We start from the raw sequence: 24,473 nt of genomic DNA, 5'->3' as shown, positions 1-24,473 counted from the left end.
CCCTAAAGTTTCCAGTCACTGCTACCAGCAATATCCCTCTACTGGAAGTCACCATGGCTGCAACCACCAGTATTTTACCCAAGTCATCTAGATCTAGATTTCCTTGAGTCATGATTACACAACACAGTGAATTAAAAGCCAGGGGCTAGCATGAGTGCTCCCAGGGTTGCGGGGACTCAGTTATTTGGGGCAGGGGCAGATTTTGTTTTGCAGGGGGAAAGCTCCTGGCACTCTGGGCGGTGAACGTTACCGCTCCGGGCCGCTCAGCCCGGGGTCTTGGCTGCGGGCCGCCCAGCAGCCGGGTGACAGCACAGCTGGGAGCAGTCCGGAGGCGGGGCGCGGGCGGCGTTGCTGGGGCTGGCACAGCAGGCCGGTAGCGCAGGCTGGGGATGGCTCACCGCTGTCTGAGCCGCGGGGAGGCAGGGCCAATTAGAGCGAGGGCGGGCGGCACCCGTGACCGCGTATGTAACCCGAGGACTATGCCGGGCCGGGCCCGCTCACTCACCGCCACCGGTTGATGCCCACGTTGGAGGAGCCCGCGAACCAGGGGTCGAGGATGTAGACGCAGCGCACGCTGTCGGCGCCCTGGATGCACTCCCGCAGCGCCGGGTTGTCGTGGAGCCGCAGCCCCTTGCGGAACCAGTGCACGGCGTTCACCCCCATGGCCGGCGGGCGCGATCCCTCACGGAGCGGCGGGTTCAGGAAGAGCCGCCGCGGCTCATGCCGGCCTCGGCTTCTTCTCTCCCGCGCAGCCCTAAAGCGGTGCGAACCCCGGCCCCGCCGCGGCAGGGGGCGTGACACGGAGCGGTAACGCTGTTGCCGGGTCGCTCCCTCGGCTTGGCGATCGTCCGTTGGCGCTAGGACCCCCGCGGAGGCGACAGCGGGACCGGCCGCCTAAGGGGGACACATCACCCCGAAGCCTTGGCGCCCACTCCGAGAGGCCGCGCGCTGCCACAGGTGACGGTTAGCGGCGCGCGGGACGTCACGCTCCAAGCGGCTGTCGCTTCCTCGCCGCTTGCCCTGTGACTGCACCGGACTCAGCCGCTGACGGAAATCGTTAGGCCCCGCCCCTGCCTTCCTATTGGCTGCTACCGCCCCACCTGACCAGCCGCCCTCACGTTCCTAAAGTGTGTTTACTACCCTGCGCGGATGGGAAAGGGGGGCGCGCGGGCCGAGGGGCTCGATGACAGAACCGACAGGAACTGTCGAGCTAAAGGCAAACAACCGAGCCCGTTCCCGTGAACAAATCCGCCCGTCTGCCCGGCCCGGTAACCGAACTGAGGAGGGTAGGGGGCGGCACCTTCAGGACTGCGAGCCCCCACCTTTTTCGTAGCGAGGGCGGAGAAGCCCGGATGAGCACGGGGCTGCGAGGAGGCTGCGGGCGCGACAAGCGCGTGCCTTCAGTTGGCGGCAGAAACGTCTCTTTGTGCGCGTGCTCGCCTGCTAGGGCTGGGGGACATTCTAGTGAGGGGCGGAAGGGCGCGCCGCGCGCGTGCACGCTGGGGAGTGGGGGCGGTAAATGGGCTGTCATGTAGAGAATCCTGTGTACGTCAGAGGGACGCTCGGGAGGCGCGGTCACGGGCGCGCGTGGGCCCGGATCCCACCGCGCTGCCCACGTCGTTGCGGGGGGAGAGGGGGCGCGCCCGCAGGGACACGGGCTGGCGCTTACATAACTGAGCGGCACGAGGCACGCCGTGAACGCGACAGCGCCCTGCTTCCTGCGCGGCCCGCTGTTCCATGCCCCTACCCCTGCCAGCGCCTACGTCATCCGGACCGCGCGTGACCCCTTTCCTGCTTGCGCTGGTGGCCCGAGCGGTACAGGCAGGAGCCCAGCAGCCCTACACCCCGGCGTTCAGGGTGGTGCTTATACCTAGCAGAGCTGTGCCCCGGACTGCTTCTTCCGGAGAGCCAGAGAGAGCGAGCAATCAGCGTCCTTCCTCTGCCCCTCCCGCCACCCCGTTACGAAAGCGGTGCTGGCACTAGGGGTACTGCCATTCTGCCCTGGCTTGAAGTAGTTGCCAGTATATACGGGGTTTATAGTTTGGCTAAATGGCTCTCAGCATCCCAACTATACACATTGTTCCAGCGCCCCTCCATTAACCCATTTTCTTTGGAAGCAGGGTGTGTGTGAATTATACTAAGTACTATTGTGTATGGTACTATTTAAAAGGATTTTATTTTTCCTTAATCCCAAAGACTCCCCCACCCTCAGGGTGCATATTTCCCAATGCACTACACCCCACCTTGCCCATTGTCACTGGTCACTCAAATCCTGCTGGCTCCCCCTTGAGGCTATCACTAGAATTGTCTCACCCCCCCCCCACCCCAGTGGAACCCTTTCCCCCTCATTCCCCCCAGCCCAGTTCGCCCCTGCACAGGGGGGCAAGGGGAGATGCCAGCCCACTGTTTCTCTGCACCACACAGCACTTTTTCAAAAAAGTTGGCAAGAGCAAATGGGATAAATGCTCACTTTTGCCAAAGAAGTTGGGATGGCTGGGACAGGCTTAAAAAAGGGACTGCCAGCCAAAGCAGAACATATGGTCACCCTATAAAACACCACCTTTTATTTGCACAGTTTCAAGTATCAGAGGGGTAGCTGTGTTAGTCTGGATCTGTAAAAGCGGCAAAGAGTCCTGTGGCACCTTATAGACTAACAGACATATTGGAGCATAAGCTTTCTTGGGTGAATACCCACTTCATCATATTCACCCATGAAAGCTTATGCTCCAATATGTCTGTTAGTCTATAAGGTACCACAGGACTCCTCGCTGCTTTTGCATGGTTTGTAATCCACCCACTGCTACACTGGGCTAGCACATAACCCAGAAAGTGAAATAATTAGAAATAAAGGCAAAACTGTGGGCATGGCTGTGCTACAGCTGACTAGCTTCCCTCAGCCTAGCCAGATCTAGGTCAGCTTAACTAGGGCACTCAGTGTGAATATTTCACACCTCTGAGCAACATAGCTATGTCCATCTAATTTATTAGTATAGACTAGACCTAATTCAGGTTCATTGCTCCTAGTGAATGATCTGCTGAAAGAAAAACCAAAAACCAAAAACAACCCAGTAAAGATACCAAGAAGTTAATTTTATAATCAACTTTAATAAAAAAACTTGTGTTCCTTTAAATACACCTTTAATTACCAAGGAAAGATTTCCCCTAACCCATCTGAGACACTTCTCAAATTTGCCTTTATATATTTTTTATTTGTACTTTTGTAATTACTTTCCATACTTTAGCTGTTTCTTGTTCAAAAGAGCTTTCATGTTTAAGAGCAGTATAAGCTCAGACATCATTGTTACGAAGAGAGCAGGAACACATAAAGGAGACCTTAAGCAGAATGACAGGTTTCAGAGTAGCAGCCGTGTTAGTCTGTATTCGCAAAAAGAAAAGGAGTACTTGTGGCACCTTAGAGACTAACAAATTTATTTGAGCATAAGCTTTCATGAGCTACAGCTCACTTCATCGGATGCATTCACCTTAAGCAGAATAAAATTCTAACCAAAGATGAAGAGAATTCATTAATTGAAATAGGTCATGTTTTAAAAAGCATCCTCTACAAGCAGAGCTTTGTAAATTAGCATTTAAGGCAGTTGAATGTGTCATGGTATTGACCCACTTGTCTCACAATAGGAAGTCCTTTTTTAATGTAACAGGTTAAAATGTTTCTCTTTTGTTTAAACTAGAGAGATACATGTATAACTAGTACAAGCCCCAGGTAATCCTGAGTGACAGCTAAGCATGTTCTTCAAAAGAATGATGAATGTATTTTTGTCTTTTTTTTTTTTAAGTGTAGTTAAGATATGCAGACTTTGCGCAGCTGTTGGGAACTGCATGTGATACAATCTGGCTCAAGATTTTCAAACACAACGAAGAAGGGACATGATAATATACAAAATAATGGTAAATAAAGGTATACCGGGAATTTTTTGTTCAGCATGTTTCATTGTACAAGAACAAGGGGACACTCAGTGAATCATAGAGACGTAGGGCTGAAAGGGACCTCAAGAGGTCATTCAGTCCAGTCATCCACACTGGGGCAGGACCAAGTATACCTAGACCATCCCTGGCTGTGTTTGTCTACCCTGTTCTTAAAAATCTCCAAGATGAGGATTCCACAGCCTCCCTTCACCTATTCCAGGGCTTAATTACCCTTAGAGTTTTCTTACTATTAACCTAAATCTCCCTTTCTGCAGTTTAATCAGATCATTTCTTGTCCTGTCTTCAGTTGACATGGAGAACATTGCTCACAGTCTTTCTTGTAACAGCCATTAACATATTTGAAGACTTACCAGGTCCTGTCCTCAATCTTTTCCTCATGACTAAGCATGACTTTTTTTTTTTTTTTTTTTTTAAGAACTTTTGCTCCTAGGTCAGGTTTTCTAAACTTACCGTTTTTGTTTTTCTCCTCTAGACTGCGTATATTTTGTCTACATCTTTCTTGAAGTGTCTCACCAAAAACTGGACACAGTACTCCAGTAGAGACCTCATCAGTGAAGAGTAGAAAGGAACAATTAGCTCTCATGTCTTACATATGATGTTCCTGTTAATGCATCCCAGAAACTAGAAGATGGCAAATTGAAAACTGATAAAAGGAAGTATTTTCATACAATGCAGGTTAGTCTGTGGAACAGTCAGAGACCAGGACATAGGCATTCATGCCTAGTGGTTGGAACAGGAGTCAGTCAGCCAGGAATAGAAACCCAGGTCAGAGCCAAATTGAGAAATTGGAGCCAAGGCTCCTAGCTGGGTTACCTGGAGTAGAGAAGCAAAGGAAAGGCTGGGTACAAGCAAGAGCTATTGCAGCTGTGGGCAAATGCTTTGAGCAGGCACCAAACTGCTGGTGCTGGGCTAGAGAGCTATTCTGCCAACTCTAGCTCCTCCACCTGATTAGTAGGGAATCAAGCAATCTGCTACAGCAGGGGTCGGCAACCTTTCAGAAGTGGTGGGCCGAGTCTTCATTTATTCACTCTAATTTAAGGTTTCACGTGCCAGTAATACATTTTAACATTTTTAGAAGGTCTCTTTCTATAAGTCTGTAATATATAACTAAACTATTGTTGTATGTAAAGTAAATAAGGTTTTTAAAACATTTAAGAAGCTTCATTTAAAATTAAAATGCAGAGCCCCCCGGACCGGTGGCCAGGACCCAGGCAGCGTGAGTGCCACTGAAAATCAGCTCGCATGCTGCCAGTGGCACTCTTTAGGTGCCCAGTGACTGACTCTGCTGCAGGCCCTGATTCCAGATTGGAACTGAATACTAAATAGTATAATTGAGCCCAAGAGTTTAGCAGACTTAAAACAGTGATTACACATGTCAAAGTTTGACTCAGACTCACAATTTATCAGACCACTCTGTTTTATTAACAAAGCTGCTCTGCTAATACATTTAGAAGTGAGCCCCCCGAGTGGGGCTTGTGTCTTTTAATTTATACAGTTTTTTGGAGAACAAGTTACAGAGAAGTTACAGACAAAAGAAGAAAAAGATTTTAGTCACCACCCTTCGAGATCCCTGAGACCAGTCACGTATCTTCAATTACCTGCCACCCTTAACAATCTCCTTTAACAGCTTCCAGTTAACTTAACTAATTGCCCTTCACACCTTCCATTCTGATGCCTGCTTCTTAGATGTGCTGGCTCTATCTTAATTGCTTCTCCATTCAAAAGCTAACTGTCCCTACCTGTGCTCCCTCAGATACTTTGTAACATGTTTTGGCATGCCCTCTCATATACAATGTATCCAGCATGTCCCCTTATACAATGTTATACTTCCACACACATTTACTAAAACATAATATACAGCAGTAAGTACCAAATAAAAAGCCATGAATTTTGGAAGAGATATAAACCCTCATGCTTCAGGACTAAAGGCAACCAATAATTATAGGTTGCGTAAGAGGAAATTTACCCTGCCTCTTACAGGTCTTTTAGCACCTTCCTCTGAAGCATCTGGTGTTGGCCATTGTCCATAACAAACTATTGAATTAGCTGGACCACTGGTCTGATTTAGAATAGCAATTCATGTGTTCCTCACACAGGTGCTGTTGGTGGAGTACTGAAAACAGTTTCACATAGTAATTTTAACTTTTTCTGCTGCTTTTGCAGTTTTGCATTAAAGGATGGACAACAACATGAAGTGTGTGCTGATTACAAATAAAAATAATTACACAAGAGTATCCTGCCTCTATTCACCTGTTTCTCTCCCAATAAGGAATGAACCCAGACCAGAAGTCCCTACTTAACTACTTAGAAGCAGAACACTATTTTAAAAAAAAAAACCCACCTAATTATTTGTTCTCCACTGAAGTAGATTTTTGTAAATAGAGTAATAGTGTATTGTAGAAAGGTGGGCTCACTATTGGCATGCCCCTTTGCAGCTGGGTGTGGCATAGCAGCTATCCTTTCTAGCAGCCTCTGTCTACTTCAGTGGTCTCTTCTCATGACATAGCCCTCTAGTCAGGTCACATCCCTTCTGCAGTAACAGAAAGCCCAACAAACAGACGCTGGAACAAATAATCTCAAGACTGTGTCTCTCCAGCCCTCTGACTTGGGGCCCACTGGTCATCACACTCTCCTCTCCTTAATAGTGGGGAACCCATGCTCACCATCTACATTATGTTCCAATCCAGATACCCTATGTCTGCTCTGTCAGACACTTCATCACTGCCTTCCTGGACTCTTTCCTACCATTAGCCTTTCTTGAGGCATTTTCCTTAGCCCCTTCCTGGGGCCTTTGTAACAAGCAGCATCTCCCAGGGCTTCTCCCCAGAGGTCTAGTTCCTACCCTTGTGTCAGGGTCAGCCACACAAGTTTACACTAGTCCTGTGGATACGAGGTATCATCCCTCTCTGGACTTCCTCCTCACTCTCCAAGCCTTCCTGTTCCCCACAGGTCTTTCTACTCTCTACTTCCCTACTCCCCAGAAGGAGATCATTTTTCTCTCTCCCCATGCAGCCCCTCAAACTTCAGACCCAACTGCATTTTAAGATTTGTGATCACAGCCTCTTGGGATTTACTGCCTCAAGTTTCCTTTTAGCTCAGGAGGTCCTGCCTCTGGCCCTAGGCTTCGCTAACTCTTGCTCAGTACCTTCTGATTCTAGAACAAGTGAGGCCTCCACAAGCATCTCACAGCCTTTAACCCAAAAGGGAAAGCTACCTTTCTCCTAGCTCTCTTCCCTAGCCTTCTCTCTATTAGCCTGTGCTCCTTCCTTTAAGAAAACCAAGAGGTACTGGAGCCACAGTCATAGCACCACTCAGGTTTGGCCCATCTATGGAGGGGTGGAGAGGCCAAAACTAAAGGGAGCTGTGTCCAGCTTTACCCACTTGAAATGTTGGGAGGTATGGGCTCCTGTTAAGTGTTTCATTGCTTGTGTGGGGTACAGACACCTCAGATTTTTCCATATTATCCCTCTCCAACTCCTGAACTTTATGAAATATTATTGATATTTAAGGTACAGCAGCAGCCAGAGGCCCCCATCATGATTAGAGAGCTCTATGGTGTTTGTTGCTATACAAGCTACCACTGATCCACACAGCTTAAAAAGAGTTTGTGGGGCAAGTTTCACTCCCATTGAAGTCTATGGAAGTTTTGCCATTGACTTCAATAGAAGCATAAATGGCCTTAAGGCTTTCAAATACTGTTTCCTTATAGGCTTAACATCAAGTTCTCAAAGAAGAGGAAAAGGGTAAAAATGAGGAACAGAGGCCCCAAATCACCTCTCTTTTTCCTTTCTCTCTGCCCATAACATCCACAAAGCCTGAAGGACAAGGCAAGGAGCCCAAACTTTAAATAAGATAACACTGATATTTCAAAGGGTAACAACAAGCTTAACAAAACAACTTTTTCTCATGAGCTCATTCTTTTTGGTCACATGCTTAGGGCCTATGGAAATATTCCAACTCAGTTTAAAACTAGAGTCCATCCACATCTAATCTGGGCCTATATTCCTATATAAAATGTGATTTATTGGGGTCTCTTGACCATAGAGGGAAATTGGGATGGGAATCTCTGTTCTCTTTGGGAGACTATGAAAGAGATATTGGCCTTAATAGGCTCTTGTGGTAGGTGAAGCAGAGTATGAACTGTGAGCTATATTTAGTGCTGTGCCGGTTGGAGATATGCATGTAGAGGTTTTTATTTTTGGAACTTTACTTTTAAATAGCCTAAATTTCAAATGTTCGTTTGTTTAATAACCACATTCTAATATTTTGAAATAAAGGATATTGCTTTATTTAAAACCTTAATTCCATTTTCATGTCTGGGAATTTTATTAAATTCAGACATGCCTCAGTGCCCTAAATTGGAACATTTCTATTTAAAACTGAAACAAAACAGTTGTATCAAATGGAAGAAATATGGACATAAGTGATTCTCAGTGAGAAAGATGCTGGAGTCTGTTTGCTTATCCTTACTCTAATTAAGGAAGAAGATATATAAGCATGAGTTATAGCATACTTACATCTAGTCTAGGATGCTGCGTCCCAGGTTACCACAAGATTGGTACATTAAAGCACTGAGACTTAATTTATTAACAACTGTACCTAACAACTGTAAGCTTGACTGACTCAAAGTATTCTCCTCCTCCTTGCACTGATGGAAAACAGGACTAACTCCATCAAAACCAATGGATTTACATCAATATACAATGGTGAAAGTGAGAGAAGTCAGGCCCATCCCTGCACTGCCAGGTTATCCACATACTACTTGTCTAAATTCCCCCAAACCCATCCCAGCATGCACAAGGCCCAGTCAAACCTAGGGTGGATTCTCAGGGGATAAAGAGTGTTTTTTTTTTGGGTGTTCCACAGTCTTGGTCAACAATCTGGTGCAGCTGTTGCCAGGATATTATATGGGGGTAACCAGCAAAGCTGAAATTGTAGGAGCAGATTCAGCTCTGGTTTATCCTACAGAAGTAAAGATAGCTTCTCCCCTGAATTTGGCCCTTAGCCACCAACTGCTCCTAGGACAGCCCATAGTAAAACATTGGCTATTTTACGGTGATCTGTGCAATGCACTTCTGAGGAGTCTAAAGGTGCCTCACTATTGCCCTCCTCACTCAGACACACCCTAGTCCCCCTCCCCCAGCTATCCTTAAATTACCCGGGCGCAGGCTACCCTGCCGGGGCCTGGGTTCATTGCATTCATTTTATGCAAACATCCCCGTGGCGATTTACAAGTTTCATGCTAATTTTTAAGGGCCAGATCCTGGGCGCCACTGGCGAAAGGCCCCACCGTGGCAGCTCAGCGGGGCAGGGGAGTTCCCAGCAGGGGACGCTGTGCTGCTCCTGCGGGGCCGGGGCCCGCCGCCTCCTCGCTCTTCCCCGCGGGCAACAGGGATGGGACAGGCCGCCTGAGCTCAGCCAGCGCCGTTCCCACCGGGTACAAAGGAAGTGGGGGGAAGGGCTCTCTCCCTTCCCTCTTCCCACGCGTCGCCCCTCAGGAGAGCCGCCGTGAGAGGTGAGGAGCCGTCCCGGCCGCAGGGGACACAGGAGCCGAGGGGCTGAGCACGGGCGGCTGCTCCCGCAGCAGGGCGGCCCGCGCTGACTGAGGCAACCCCGCCACTGGGGAGCTCAGGCAGGGCTCGTTCCCCCCGGCGAGCACCACAGCGGGGCCCGGCCGCCTTCCCCTCCAGGCTCAGGATCCAGTGGGGTCCGCAACACCCCCCATTGCCAACATGGCGCTGGGGCTGGCCGCCCCCCACCCATCCGGAGCGGGCGCAGGATCCTGGGTCACGGCCTGTTCCTCACGCCTTTACCCGCGCGGCGCCCAGCCCGGGACTGGCAGCGCGCCCGAGCGGCCGGCGGTCCAGTTATTAGCCCATCCTCGGCTCTTCTGGGTCACCCCGCGCTGAATCCCTCTCTCGAGCTGCCCCTGAGAGTTGAGGCTAGAGAGAGCCCCCCGTTTCCTGGGTACAGTGCGGGGCGGAGGGAGGCTGTAAAGGGCGTTTGTTTTCCTAATTAGGTGAAGACATGTGAGCATATTGAAGGGGAAATTTCAAAAAGCAAAGCGCAGGCGTCTGAGCTGAGCGTTAGCGACTATTCCATAATATTATTCCAGAACTTGGTTATTTTGAAGACAGTGTTTTCCTACAAAGCCTCTTGTAAATAATGGTATTCTCATCTACAGACTTTGCAATATTATTTCAATATCCAACCATAGCTTTTCCACACTTTTAGCAGGACACTATCGATTTTTAAGTTCAAATTAATGTCATGTATTACACATGCCCTGAGTACCCATACTAAGTATTGGGTGTTAACAAATCACATTTTTCTACTTTTTAAAAATGTTTTTCTCTTTCTTGTTTCTATGTAACCCTCACTAAACAACAGAGAAACTGACTACAGGCAAAGTAGTGTCAACAGAATAAAACTATCTAGTTTGTTTCACTTTAGTAATCTGGGGAATTTTTTATAGGTAAAATGTTGAAACAGAAGTGTAAATTTTAAGTTGGCTGGGTCCCTTTGACAGAACCTGTGATTTATGTGCCTGACCTCAGATAAACACAGATAGCATTTACTAGGCCAAATTTCACACTTTATAATTTTGCTTAAGAAATCTATTAGATGTTATTGGAAAAGTGTTCATGGGTAGTGCATTTATAAGTGAATATGGTGCTGAAGTCTATTCTAGTCTTTTAAGGCCTTTCTTTGACAATTTATAAGTTGGAAAATAAAAGTTGGGCTTGGCTATTTTACCAGTAAGTACTTTTATGGATCCCATTGCCAAAGTCTCCAAGCACTTTTAATAATACTTCATTTCTATGAGAGCTGTGGATTGAAGGTGCTATAGTGCTTCACACAGTTTAACTAAGGCCCTGATCCTGCAAGTACTTACAATATATGCTTAAGTTTACACACCAAGTAGCTCCATTGAATTCAGTAGGACTACTCACAGTACAAAAAGTTAAGCACTTGGATAAGACTTTGCAAGATCAGGGCCTTAGGTCTTAAACCCCATGAAATATTATTCCAGTTTTTCAAGATTGGGAAACTAAAGCACAGAAAGTTGAGTGACTTGCCAACAGTTACACAGCAAGGCTTTGACAGACCTAGAAACAGACCAAGATTGCTTGAGTCCCAGTTCTGTGCTTCAGCTTGCTAAACAAGGTTTCCTTAAATTATGAAACTCTTGTGATCACATCAAAAACCTTGGATTGTGACTTTAGCATGTTCACATAGTAGACCTGGATTATGGGTAGAAATCTTATTCAGCTTCAAAAATTTGAAATAACATCAAAGAAACATACTAGTAAAAATGTTTTACATCAGTGTCCTCTTATATGTAAGGTAAATGTGCATATAATTATTTAAGAATTAGAACTAAATTTCTAAAGTATTAAAGGCTTTTTAATCTATCAGAAAAAAGGTATAACAAGCTAATAGTTAGAAGTTTAAGCTAGACAAATTCAGACAAGAACTAAGGGATAGATTTTTAAGTGAGAACAATTAACCATTGGAATAATTTACCTAGGACTTGATGGATTCTCCATCATTTGAGGGCTTTAAAGAAATACTGGATATCTTTCTAAAAAGATATCAAACAAAAGTCGGATGCAGAAATTACTGGGGAGGGTTCTTTGTCCTGTGGTAGGTGGGAGATTAGTCTACTAGAATATCATAATGGTCTCTTCTGTCCTTAGAGCAGTGGTCCCCAAACGTTTCACAGTTGTCCCCCCCTCCCCCCAATCTGGTCCACATCCCTGCTCCCGGAAGCTGGGAGAGGGCCCGTAGCATGGGGGGAGGGCAAGGGGAGAGGCATGGACAGGAGTAGTGGGGGGCATGCTTGCGGCCGGGAGTGGCACCAAGGCTGGGTCTGGGAGCCATGGTCAGGGGCCAAGGCTGGGGGCGGAGCAAGGCTGGCCTGCACTCCTTCCCCACCCCTGTGAGAGCTGGCCCAGAACCTGCAGCACCCCCCTCAAACGTTCCTCTGTGCCCCCCAATGGGGGCATGCCCCACAATTTGGGGACCACTTCCTTAAAGTCCATGAAAAATTAACATTTTTCCTGCTCTCTTTTTGATCTTTATAAGGGTATTTTTAGCTGAGGAGAAACTGCTATACAGTAAAACTGACAGTACACAAAGTTTGCAAGTGCACAAACTGAATTTGATCTTTTTTGCTGACTTTCAACTATAGTAATCAGTGGTGTGTTACTTATAGCAATAATTGGTACAAAATTTTCAAACAAATATGATTTTTCAAGTTTTTACTGTCCCCTTTAGCTTCTAAAAGGTTTTGATAAAAAGTGGAAATTTAAGAAGTTTTAAAATTTATCTGATAGTGCCCTTTTGTATTTAAACACTGCTGTTCTTCCTGTTATCTCAGAATATGTGCAGCTGCATTAATGGTAACCTAACTTCAGTTAGAGTGTGGGTGGGAACACTAAGTATCCAAAACCACATTCTGATTGACTGGTTGGGTCTGTCACATCTGTGCACCAAATCCAAAGGATGCACAGATAGGAGCTCCTTTACACATAAATCCGTTTGCTCATTATATTCAACAGGTGACAGTAGAAGTTAAGTACAGAAAAAGATAAAGCAGCTGTGGGGATGAAGAAAAGGAGTTGTTTGAAGGAGAAAGAGTGATAACAATAACTCCCTCCCCAAAATGCCAAGCTGCAGTTCAGCCACTTTTAACCTACCTGACTAGTCAGAAGAAAGCTGTCTACTAGTCCAAATTATCATTTATTATAAAAAGTGAGTTCAGTGGCTTTTAGGATATATACTGCCATTGAAAGAAACGATGTCTGGGAAAAATTAAACAAATATATTCAAAGTATTTGAGAAAGGCATTTAGCTTTTCCCTCTCATTTGGTCCTTTTAATTGGAACTTGAGTTAAAAAAAAAAAAAGAAAGAAAAAAAGGCTAAATTGCATAGAATCCCATACTTTAAATGTCCAACTGGAGAGCTACACTCTAATAGCAATAAGACACTCCCGAGTGCCCATGAGTTGGCTAATGATACATTTTTTGCATGGTTGGGTGAATCCTGCCTAGTATCTTGCAGTACATCAGAGGCATTCACCAGTAGCCTATTAATGAACACCCTTTTGGGGACTATTGATATACTAACCATGTGGGAACAGTTAAACTTGTGTGGTATTTGGGGCAGAACACTCGCATTCTGCCTCATGTTCCATATATGGCATTTTGGTGTTTTATTGTTCTATTGAAGCATCCTTTGGGATGTTAGTAGGAAATTCCAGCTTTCATTCCACTTCAGAATGAATATAAGTATGTGAAAATGTTCCTTTTAGAAGTAATTGTCTCTTATAGCAGCTCAGGTTTGAACATGAATATCTTTTGAACATACCATATAAGACAGAAATTAACATTTTTCTATTTTTTGTTTTTACATTCATTTTGTATATAGTGCAGCACTCCAGAATGTTGAGAGGAATCGCTAATAGTGCAGCACACGTGTTTACATTTTCGTTGGCTAGATCTCAGCGCTGCAAACCAGTGGTGACTCTCTCGTCCCTGTGGAATAAAGTACAGGATGGAAGCTTTTTACAGCAATCTAGTTATATAACTGATATAAAATCGAAAGTGGAGAACAAAAGAACCGTGGAGAATCTCTACAGATTATCCGTTGATATTAAAAAAATTCGGAGACTAAAGGAGTGGGTCCTCTTTCAGGATGCAGCCTATGTTAAAGAAACTGCTCATACTTTACGAGAAATGGGAGCTGATAAGGCTGCCATAGCAAATATTTTGGAACGTTGCCCAGAGGCAATCCTCCGTACCCCAGCAGAGATAAACTCTCAAAGAGATCTGTGGCAATCAGTATGCCAAAATGAAAAACAACTGGTCAAATTAATAGAGCAGTTTCCAGAGTCTTTTTTTACTGTTGAACATCTTGAGAACCAGAAATCTAATGTTCAGTTCTTTCAAGAGTTGGGACTGAAGAATAATATAATCACCAGGTTCTTCACAAGTGCCCCCGATATTTTTTACAAGCCTGTTGAGAAAAACAAACATATAGTAGAGACATTACAGAGAATGTATCTAAATTTAGGTGGTTCTAATGCCAATATGAAGATCTGGCTTCTGAAATTATTGAGTCAAAACCCATTTATTTTGTTAAATACCTCCACAGCAGTTCAAGAGAACTTGGAGTTTCTCCAGAAGAAAGATTTCACTGATTCTGAAGTTCTGCAACTGCTGTCCAGGCTTAAAGGTTTTATTTTTAACCTTAGCCCTAACACTATGCAGAAGAGCATGTTTTTTTCCAAAGATGTTTTTAAGTGCAATGATCAAGAATTAAAAGAGCTAGTGTTGAAATGCCCCGCTCTCCTCTACAATTCTGTTCCAATTCTGGAAGAAAGACTCAAGGGACTGTTGAAGGAAGGAATTTCTGTAGATCAGATTAAAGAGACACCAGTGGTGCTGGAGCTGACAACCCAAATTATGCAGTACAGAATTAAAAAGTTAGCTGCTTTAGGATACAATATAAAAAATGGAAATCTAGAAAATTTGAATGGAACAAAGAGAGATTTTGAAGCCACTTATTGTAGGATACAAGCAAAGAGAGAGAGACCAATGTTTAATCCTGTTGCTCCTTTAGATTAATTTGAATGTCTTTATTCAAAAAGGGAACTTTATCCTTTCTTAACCTTAGCCAATTTGTAGTCTGCTGCATGAAGTTGTGGCTTTAATTCATAGCTCACTAGTACTTTTAAAAATTGTATTACAAAAAGTGACCATAATAAAAGGTTAGCAATATCATGTAAATGATAACAATAAGGACTAGGTTTTTAGATTGTATCCTAACCACACAATTTTTAAAGAAGTTTCCCCTATCAAACTGGCCACCAACTTACCTAGGTTTTTAGCAGTTGGTGTTGCACTGACCAGTCTATGATAATGCCGAGAGCGATTATACTAACCAACAAGAAAAGTTAGCAGCATGAATTTTCAGTACTGTTCATCAGGCAGCAGGTAAGTAAAAGGCTTTCAAAAAGTCCTTTAGGTAACTGCCACTGCAACAAAGAGGCCACTGGAGGTTGAGCCCAAATTGAAGCTGGCAGTCTGATGGGGTGGAAGGAGATTACAAAACTAGAGTCTCCACTGAGAGGATGTGCAAGGACTATTTACCATATTTATGTACAATCATTACTATAAGAGGGCCCTGTCACCATCTTAGTGTGGTCTCTCATGGGGTCTCATCTTCTCCTGACTGACCTTCCTAGTTTTCTTTCAGTTAGTTCCTGGACCTTCACCTCCAATTAAGTCCATGAGCTCTTCACATTTTGGATTTGCAGTCTTTTGGTTGTTTTCTTAGAGACAGCCTGATACTATTCTTTTCTGCCTCCCTTTCCTTCTCTGTACTCTCCATTTTTTGTCTTGTTTCCTCTATTTGTTGCAGCTGTGGATGCCTGCTTCCATGATTGACAGCTGCCTGGGGTTCTGATCAAGCTGCTTGCTTATAAATAGGAAAAACCCTCCCCATCTATGCTCATTCTGGGATTTGTACACCCCATTACAGGCCCTGATCTGGTTGGGGACTGTGGGTGCTCATATAATGCAAATAAATAACAAAATGGTTCTAGAGGGTCTCTTTCGAGGTTATGAAACCTCAAGCTGGCTCCTCTTGCAGGAACTCTCTCTCTCTTTTTTTTTTTTTTGGCCTTGGCTTCTGTCTCTAATTCCCCCTTCTCTTCCTTAGACTAGAAAGAGAACAGGATCAGAAAGGGAATTAGCTGAGGTAAAGACTGTGCTTCCAGAGGGAAGGAGGCAAAGAAGTCTGAGGGGAAGAGTGTGGTCTTATGCCTTTTACAGTAGCTGTGGCTCAGGCACAAGTCTTTGCTTTTAAACTGATGAACATTAAAAGTGGACAAGATATACAAACAGCCACTGCTGTTGTTTCCTAGGCATATGGAAAAACTGATATCTTAGATACCATGATGTGGTAACCATTGAGAAATGCTGACCTTTTAATAGTGGCTACTGTAGGTAGTCATTAGGCTTTCTGGGTGTGAAAGAAATGGTACATGACAAAAACAGTCATTAAATGTTACCTGACAAATTAAAGTTGTCAGGGGTTTCTGCACAAGCTTTCATGAGCAAGTGGTCTGTATATATTCCTCCTTGGCAGGCAGGAGATAATGCATGAAAGAGCAGTGAGGTGAGCAACTGCTAAGGGACATGTTCCATATTTAAAATGTCTGGAAACTCAAACATATTCAAATAAGTGTGATCAAAAATATCAAACTGTAAATTGATTTGGTATCAAATTTCCATAAGAAAAACTTACTAAATTCTTGGGGCTCAACAATGAACCAAAATTGTTGACTACAATGGGAGTTTTTGTTGTGCATGAAATACAAGATCAGGTCTGTTCTCTTTGAAGTAACACATGAATGATTATTTTGCTTGTCATGAGTATACATTTCAGATACATGAATACAGTACAATTGACTGTAACACTTGCTACATTCGCTATATAATTAAGGACATGTTGGCAATAAATCTGGTTTTTTTTTTGTTTCCTCTTATTTTCTTAGAGGTTTACAACTGCTGAGGAAACTTGGTATTGGATTATTTACTAAGATAAATACTTTTTTCCTTGCAAACAACACGCTCAGCACATATACCCTTCCTTTTCTGATCTGTCAATGAGGTTTGAGGATGTTGGGAGCTAATCAGTGTTATGATATAGTCCCTATCTTTCAGTACTCAAGGGACAGGGGGATTCATCCTCTATGCTAAGTAAACTGTAATTTTGTGATTGTTATGCATTTTCCCCCAGGTACAAGGAGACACTTCAGATATCCAAAAGGGTGGATATAATAGGTAACACTGAACCATTGCAGCACTAAATAGACAGCCTGTTAGTTATACCTTTTGATAAAAATGGTGGCTCAGAGACAGAGGAAGAAGGGAATTTCCTGCTGGAAGTTAAATCAAGATGTAGCTGATATCTTATTTATATACTGATGTAAGAGTGTTTTCCAGTTGCCTTGAGCACATTATGCTCAGCCTGCTATACTGCGCTCATTTAATTCTTCAGAAACATAGTGCAGCTAACTTGAGAGAATTTTTTGAGGTAATTGAATATGACTGAAGTCTCTTGCTGTTGAAAAAGCATTTGATGGTGCCTCTGGAGATTGTACTTTCAAAAAAAATTTAAGAAATGTGGGTACGTTAGTAACTTACTTGAGTTTCTGTCTTTCAGATTGGTTAATTTAATGCTGTGTACACTCTTCAATCAGCATGAAACTGGTCTGTTGTTACTTCAGTAAGGATCACCTCTAAAAAAAATATTACTACTGTAATAATTCTCATTATCCTTCTTGAAACCTCATTTAATAGGCCCACCCATGTTACTCTATTGTGCTATTATGCTTTCACTTTCCCAAATATAAAAATAATTTAAATTGGTTTCCATTTTTTATCTCTCCGCATTTGTCTTCATTTTTCAGACTGCAAGATCTGCAGGCAAGAACTGTCTGTGTTTTGAACAAGTGCCAAACATGCTGACAGTTATGTTTTGCTACACAGGATTAATTTAATAATTTTGTTAAATGGGCTATCCAAATTTACTCTCCAGTCCCATTCCAGTTTGTTTCTGTTTTCAGATCAAAGGTCTGTTTGGTCCACAAATGAAACATTCCTTCACTCAGCCAGAAATTCAGATGATGTAAAAATGATCATGTAAGAAGTCACAGAAGTTCATAAACATTCGAATGTTTACTACACAGCTACATACTACTAAATGTGGCACCTTAGAGACTAACCAATTTATTTGAGCATAAGCTTTCGTGAGCTACAGCTCACTTCATTGGATGCATACTGTGGAAACTGCAGAAGACATTATATACACAGAGACCATGAAACAATACCTCCTCCTACCGCACTCTCCTGCTGGTAATAGCTTATCCAAAGTGACCACTGTCCCTACAATGAGTATGATAATCAAGGTGGGCCATTTCCAGCACAAATCCAAGTTTTCTCACCCCTCCACCCCCCAAACTCACTCTCCTGCTGGCAATAGCTCATCCAAACTGACCACTCTCCTTACAATGTGTATGATAATCAAGGTGGGCCATTTCCAGCATAAATCTAAGTTTAACCAGAACATCGGGGGAGGAGGGGTAGGAAAAAACAAGGGGAAATAGGCTACTTTGCATAATGACTTAGCCACTCCCAGTCTCTATTTAAGCCTAAATTAATAGTATCCAATTTGCAAATGAATTCCAATTCAGCAGTTTCTCGCTGGAGTCTGGATTTGAAGTTTTTTTTGTTTTAAGATAGCAACCTTCATGTCTGTAACTGCATGACCAGAGAGATTGAAGTGTTCTCCGACTGGTTTATGAACGTTATAATTCTTGACATCTGATTTGTGTCCATTTATTCTTTTACGTAGAACCTGTCCAGTTTGACCAATGTACATGGCAGAGGGGCATTGCTGGCACATGATGGCATATATCACATTGGTGGATATGCAGGTGAATGAGCCTCTGATAGTGTGGCTGATGTTATTAGGCCCTGTGATGGTATCCCCTGAATAGATACATGGGCACAGTTGGCAACGGGCTTTGTTGCAAGGATAAGTTCCTGGGTTAGTGGTTCTGTTGTGTGGTATGTGGTTGTTGGTGAGTATTTGCTTCAGGTTGGGGGGCTGTCTGTAGGCAAGGACTGGCCTGTCTCCCAAGATTTGTGAGAGTGTTGGGTCATCCTTCAGGATAGGTTGTAGATCCTTAATAATGCGTTGGAGGGGTTTTAGTTGGGGGCTGAAGGTGACGGCTAGTGGCGTTCTGTTATTTTCTTTGTTCGGCCTGTGCTGTAGTAGGTGACTTCTGGGAAGTCTTCTGGCTCTATCAATCTGTTTCTTCACTTCCGCAGGTGGGTATTGTAGTTGTAAGAATGCTTGATAGAGATCTTGTAGGTGTTTGTCTCTGTCTGAGGGGTTGGAGCAAATGTGGTTGTATCACAGAGCTTGGCTGTAGACAATGGCTCAACCTGGATTTGTGCTGGAAATGGCCCACCTTGATTTTCATACACATTGTAAGGAGAGTGGTCACTTTGGATAAGCTATTACCAGCAGGAGAGTGAGTTTGTGGGTGTGGTTTTTGGAAAAAGGGGTGGGGGGTGAGAAAACCTGGATTTGTGCTGGAAATGGCCCAACTTGATCATCATACTCATTGTAAGGAGAGTGATCACTTTAGATAAGCTATTATCAGCAGGAGAGTGGGGTGGGAGGAGGTATTGTTTCATGGTCTCTGTGTATATAATGTCTTCTGCAGTTTCCACAGTATGCATCCGATGAAGTGAGCTGTAGCTCATGAAAGCTTATGCTCAAATAAAGTGGTTAGTCTCTAAGGTGCCACAAGTACTCCTTTTCTTTTTGTGAATACAGACTAACACGGCTGTTACTCTGAATACTACTAAATGTGTAGTCCTAGAAACCACCTATGCCTGTTTTCTTCTAGAGTTGAGTTTTCAACTTTTCCAAAAGTTTCCCACAAGAAATCCAGCTTCTGATATAGTGTAAAACTTCTATCCCTCCCTCCTTACTGAAGGTTGGTCCAATAAAAGATATTACATCAGCCACCTTGTCTCTAACACCCCTCCCTACAACATTTTCCTCTTTCTCCTCTGTTACAATTGAAAACACCACCTTATTCCCAGTCACACAGGCTCAGCCAGGTAGTCTTCTCAAATTCCTCCCAGTAGTCTGTACAAATCTTGCCCCTTTACTCTTTATTCTGTTTTGAGGATATGATCCTTCCCTCACAGTGCCAACGGCTAAAACCTTAACCATGATCTAATGAACTCCCATCTTAACTACTGCTCCTCTGACTTCCCCAACACATCATAAAACTGAGCCGCCACCAGGATGTGCACAACTGAATAGAGAACCACTTAATGATATTGTTGTAACCCTCATTCATTCTTGTCCCCCTTCCCCTCAAATAACTTAAAATCAGAGTTTTCCATCTGTAAGATCTTTTCAGAACGAGGTACAGAGCTGTATAGAACTCTGCCCACAAAGCAACAAAGAGCTGTCCATGCTTTAGCTGCCATGGACATCTCCCTCGTGGAATTGAGAAAGTCTCAGTCTCACAGCTCAAGAATTTTCCACACATGGAGAGTCAGAGACAAGCTTATTTCCTGACTGTAAACTGTTTGGGACAGAGACTTGGGATTAAGACATTGGATTGTGACTCTGGAGATCAGCGTTCAGTTTCCTGTGCCATTAGTATTCATTGGACCTTGGGGAAATTCATTTTCTCTCTCTGCTTCAGTTCCCCCGTCTGTTAAAATAGGAATATGTTCTTCCACTATTTTTCTTGTCTGAACAGTAGGACAGTCCTTGGTGCATCCTATCTGTACATACAGCTAAAAGCACAATGGAGCTGCAGTCTTGGGTGGGGTCTTTAAAGCACTCTTAAATCAGTGACACTTTTGGGTGAAATAATGTAATATGGAGACATCCCATCCCACCAAGTTATTCAACTCATAGGTAGAATCATCTCCCCTGTAGTTTTACCTTCCCCGCATCTAGAAAGGAAGCTGTCAGAAGAAGTCAAACTGCAACAATTTAATGTTTCACAAGTTCCAAGCAGGACAGAATTAGAACAGTTTTGAAAAAAGGGTCAGTCATACATTAAGTGGAAAATAAAAATATGCAGACAGCATAAGACCAAGTTCTAAACTGAAACCCTATACTACTTTTAAGCATTTAGTTACAAGAATTCAGAATCACTGAATAATACATTTTGCTCATAACACATGCTACAAGATGATGGTAGAGTTGTATAGATTATAGCAAGAAACTTCTCAGGCTACACTTAGTTTTCTGCAAGTTTCATAGTGTCTTATTTAAAAAAAACAACATTTAAATGGCTTATCAAAAAGGAGTGTGTGTTTTAAATTTAACACTCTAAAATCCCCAGAGTTTCCATAAAGATTATTAGTAAGGGTTTTGTTGAACAGTGACTGTAGTAATATTTGTGAACCTTTGAATTGTTGATTGTCATACAACTCTGTGTTAAGGGCTCTGAACTCTGATGATAAACTTACATTTACTACATGGTCCTCTTCAATCCCCAAAAATGGTATATGACAGATTAGCAATGCAAGATGCTTTACTCAAACAAGATGAGTAAATAATTCCTTTAGTTGGAATCGTAAAAAAAAAAAAAATACATACTTTAAGATTTAATTTCCACTTCTACAGAGTCACTAGAAAACTGTCAGATAAATATATATTTAAACAGTAATCATGTCTAATGAAGAAAGCTGCTTCAGATCACAGCTGAAGTACCAATGGTTCAGACATACTAGCTGACTAATTTATATTGAATAGTTTACCATACCAACATCAGTTAAACAGGAATAAAAATTTTAGACAAGTGATACCTTTTGACCTTTAATTTCTACAAACACATTTATATCTTCCTTGTACAACTATAGCCACTTAAAAGTAAACTCACATGTTTAGAAATTCTCTGCAGGGACATACGTTTTGAGGAAATACTGCATACAGAATAGTCACATAAAATTTTTGCCATCTTTTACAGGCTGCCAAAAGGTTATTCTTAGCTGCAGAGTCAGCAGATCTTGAATAACTGAGCCTGTGTCATGCATTTAGATCCTGCCCATGCACATCCTTGAAGATGTATGAGAATGCAGCCATTCAAAGGAGTATCAAGGTTGGAAATCTGTTCCTATGCAATTCATTGAGATGACATTTCTCCTGCTTTAAACATAGTCAGTCTTGTTTATTTGTTTAAATAGTACAGTGCTGTGTTTTAAGTAAGAGTGTACTTGAGATACAAATGTAGTGACAAAAAATCTTTATATCTTGGTTATAGGAGATGGTGAATGGTTAAAGCAACAAACTAAACTGGTATGGCATGCAGTTAGACAGCGGCTTTTCTTTAATTAGATCACTCTTCAGTGGTTTCCAACTTCACAGCAAAGAAATTTCTCTCAAGATGACTACGTTGCCATCCATTACCATATGAATCATGAACCTCGGCTTAATTGAAACTAAGCCATTTCCTTCTATTGTTTTCTAGCTAAAGAGTCACAAGTAGTAAGCTTTCATTTGCAGGTGACAGAGTGATACCTTTAAAATACACCTGAGATTTAGCAGTATTGTCTTTAGTAAAAGCTGGCTAAGTTTCAGATATCAACACATCAAAAAAAGTGTCTAAAGTTTGTTCTATGAACTGTGTTGAAATGATGGCCATTAGAAAAAAATCTTTACACAGCTTCACTAAACGAAAAATAGTTTTTCAACCATTAGGCATGAATCATTAAAATCAGTATACCGCAAACATAAAACTTAAAATGCCTTCCATCACAATCCATTTTAAGCATACTCCCCCCCCCCCCCATCCCCACTTCTGAACATCTCCAGTTCTGTCTCTTGCCAGCCATCACTAACAGAATGCACTGACAGAGTTTATTATCTGTATAAAAATACAGTTTCAAAAAGCAAAAATATATGAAATTATCAGGCACATCAGAAGATGCCTTTACATAGTTCAAGAGGATGCAGAAACCACTAAGAATGGTAGCTGGCACATCATACATCTAGTACTGCAAAGACTGCCAACTAATTTTTTGCTTTCACATTTTAGTCTTATACTGCAAAAGATTTACAGTAAATGAACATGTATTATCCCTTCATATACATGTACTTGGTTCTACAATTAGTAACATTTCACCAGATATAAAGCATGAATCTAGGTTTTAAATGAACCTTCATACACTGTGCTGTCAGCTTCTTCTGTCCCTTCAGAGGAAAGCAAAAGTTTTCCCATAGCTCTTTAGAAGATAAGCGTTTAAGACATGTGGCTTTGTTGTAGTCCAAAATCTTAGCAGATTCCAATGCCACTGACATAGTATTACGGAAATCAACTAGGTCTCAGTCCTTTAGTCAGACTTATCCTTTTTCTTCCCTGTTAAAGGTACTTTACTTGTGACAGCAGATCCTACAGCTGTAAAGCCTCCAGCCACAGCAGAAACGCTTCCTTTAACCAGACTCACTCCCATAGAAGGCACTGCTGTAACAGCTGTTTTGGTCACTTCCAAACTTTTTCCTCCAATCCAGGCTACACCACCGATCGTGGCACCGACAGCTCCCTTTGTTACACTGAAGATTCCACCAGTCACACGAGAAAGCATGCCAGGCTGCTGCTGTGGATGATCTTTCAATGAACCTGAAGGACAAAGTGTAAACATTTGAGTCAGTAATGTTGTGATTAAGCATTTTAAAAGAACACAGTTTATTCATAAGTATTGCTCCTTTTAATGACATGACATATTGTAAGATGCGTATCTTACATGCACTCTTTTTGGCTGCCTGCCTGGAAAGTGCCAGTGTTCCCAGGGTTGGTTCTTATTGAAAGGCGAGATAAATGGAGCAAAGCCTAAGGGTGCCTTGATGCCATTTTTTCACAACACGGATTATCGGACAGTGAGTCTTCCAAGTTTAGATCAACGGGTACCCAAATTGAGGGTCCCCATAGAATCCTTTGGCTAATCCCCGTCTCTTTCCCTTCCCAAATCCCTACCCCAAATGTCAGTTCCACCTCAGCGCCTGAAGACCTCATTACCTACATGTACACCTCTGCTGGGCTTTGGCTACTGTAAAATTCAATTTTTTGCAGTAGGGCTGTCTCCCCAAGTGACAGAATTTCTATTCAGAACCAGAGCATGGTATCTACTGGGCCTAAGGGAAGCTGAACTAAGGTTATGTTGGGAAGTGGTTGCGGGGAGGATATCCCAGCTTGGGGGGGGGAGGGGGGAGTAAGCTGTTTTGTTTCTTTTTCCTCCCTAATTTTGTTTTGTTTGGGTGGTGGAAGGGAGGGAGGAGGATGAGAAGAATAGAAGTTCAGGCCGGTTCTTTGCTCCACCCACCTCCTCCCTATCACCATGCACACACATCCAGTTTGCCTACACTGGGCCCTTATTCTACATTTGGGGGAATTCAACATCCCTAAAGACATTTTAGGAAAGTGCACAGGTGCCCTGAAGTACCCCATACCCCAAAAGGCACTAAGAAATGCAACTAAAGACTTCCAACAGAAAACCCACCAGTTAAAATACACAGGAAAAACTCAAACCAAAAGATCTTGCTATATGTCACCCTATGCCTCCCTCGTTTTTTCTTCCTGGCATTATGCTTAAAGTTTAATTATAAGCTTTGGGGAGCATTATTTTTTGTTAGTATTATCGAAGCGCCTAGAAGTCCCAGTTATGGACCAGGACCCCATTGTACTAGTCAGGGGTGCTGGAACAATCTTTATAGTGGGGGTGCTGAGGATGGAAACCATGTATTTGGTGTTTGTTATTATTACTTCAAACCAGGGGTGTGGCAGCACCCCCAGCACCACTAGTACAAGGCACCGTACAAACAAAGAACCATGTGTTTTATAAAGCTCCTTACATGTTCTAAATGTTGCATAAGCAGCCCATATTCTGTACTTATGGTACGACTAAATATTCTC

The 24,473-nt window shown here is 43.1% G+C and overlaps 3 protein-coding genes across 10 annotated transcripts in view; 1 reads left to right on the top strand and 2 right to left on the bottom strand.

Moving 5' to 3' along the window:
• The window catches only part of CRY1 (cryptochrome circadian regulator 1), a 74,685-nt gene extending 73,623 nt beyond the window's left edge, over window positions 1-1,062 (bottom strand). Inside the window, exon 1 of one of the 2 annotated variants that reach the window (XM_073324442.1) lies at window positions 506-1,062. In XM_073324442.1, the coding sequence (XP_073180543.1) occupies window positions 506-663 (158 nt within the window). In that variant the 5' untranslated portion in view covers window positions 664-1,062. The remainder of the gene's footprint in view (window positions 1-505) is intronic. The other variant, XM_073324433.1, reaches the window with a different exon arrangement.
• On the top strand, window positions 320-23,672 carry MTERF2 (mitochondrial transcription termination factor 2). Of its 6 annotated transcripts, XR_012156224.1 has the most exons (3): window positions 9,074-9,460; window positions 17,183-17,245; window positions 23,075-23,672. XR_012156224.1 is itself a non-coding variant. In XM_073324484.1 (2 exons), the coding sequence occupies exons 1-2, from the start codon at window positions 1,184-1,186 to the stop codon at window positions 14,575-14,577; spliced, it is 1,284 nt and encodes a 427-aa protein (XP_073180585.1). In that variant the 5' UTR covers window positions 320-1,183; the 3' UTR covers window positions 14,578-16,488. The 6 variants fall into 6 exon arrangements, 3 of the variants coding, with proteins under 3 accessions (XP_073180585.1, XP_073180565.1, XP_073180574.1); XM_073324484.1 differs by lacking the exons at window positions 9,074-9,460; window positions 17,183-17,245; window positions 23,075-23,672 and adding exons at window positions 320-1,268; window positions 13,379-16,488; XR_012156225.1 differs by lacking the exon at window positions 17,183-17,245.
• The window catches only part of TMEM263 (transmembrane protein 263), a 33,002-nt gene continuing 29,898 nt past the window's right edge, over window positions 21,370-24,473 (bottom strand). For both annotated transcript variants that reach the window (XM_073324511.1, XM_073324520.1), the window contains one exon: window positions 21,370-23,183. In XM_073324511.1, the coding sequence (XP_073180612.1) occupies window positions 22,897-23,183 (287 nt within the window). In that variant the 3' untranslated portion in view covers window positions 21,370-22,896. The remainder of the gene's footprint in view (window positions 23,184-24,473) is intronic.

Source organism: Lepidochelys kempii, chromosome 1 (assembly GCF_965140265.1).
Source record: "Lepidochelys kempii isolate rLepKem1 chromosome 1, rLepKem1.hap2, whole genome shotgun sequence".
In the NCBI taxonomy this organism is placed as follows: Eukaryota; Metazoa; Chordata; order Testudines; family Cheloniidae; genus Lepidochelys; species Lepidochelys kempii.
The sequence above is the reverse complement of the archived record's forward strand: the minus strand, read 5'-3'. Positions and strand labels throughout refer to the sequence as shown.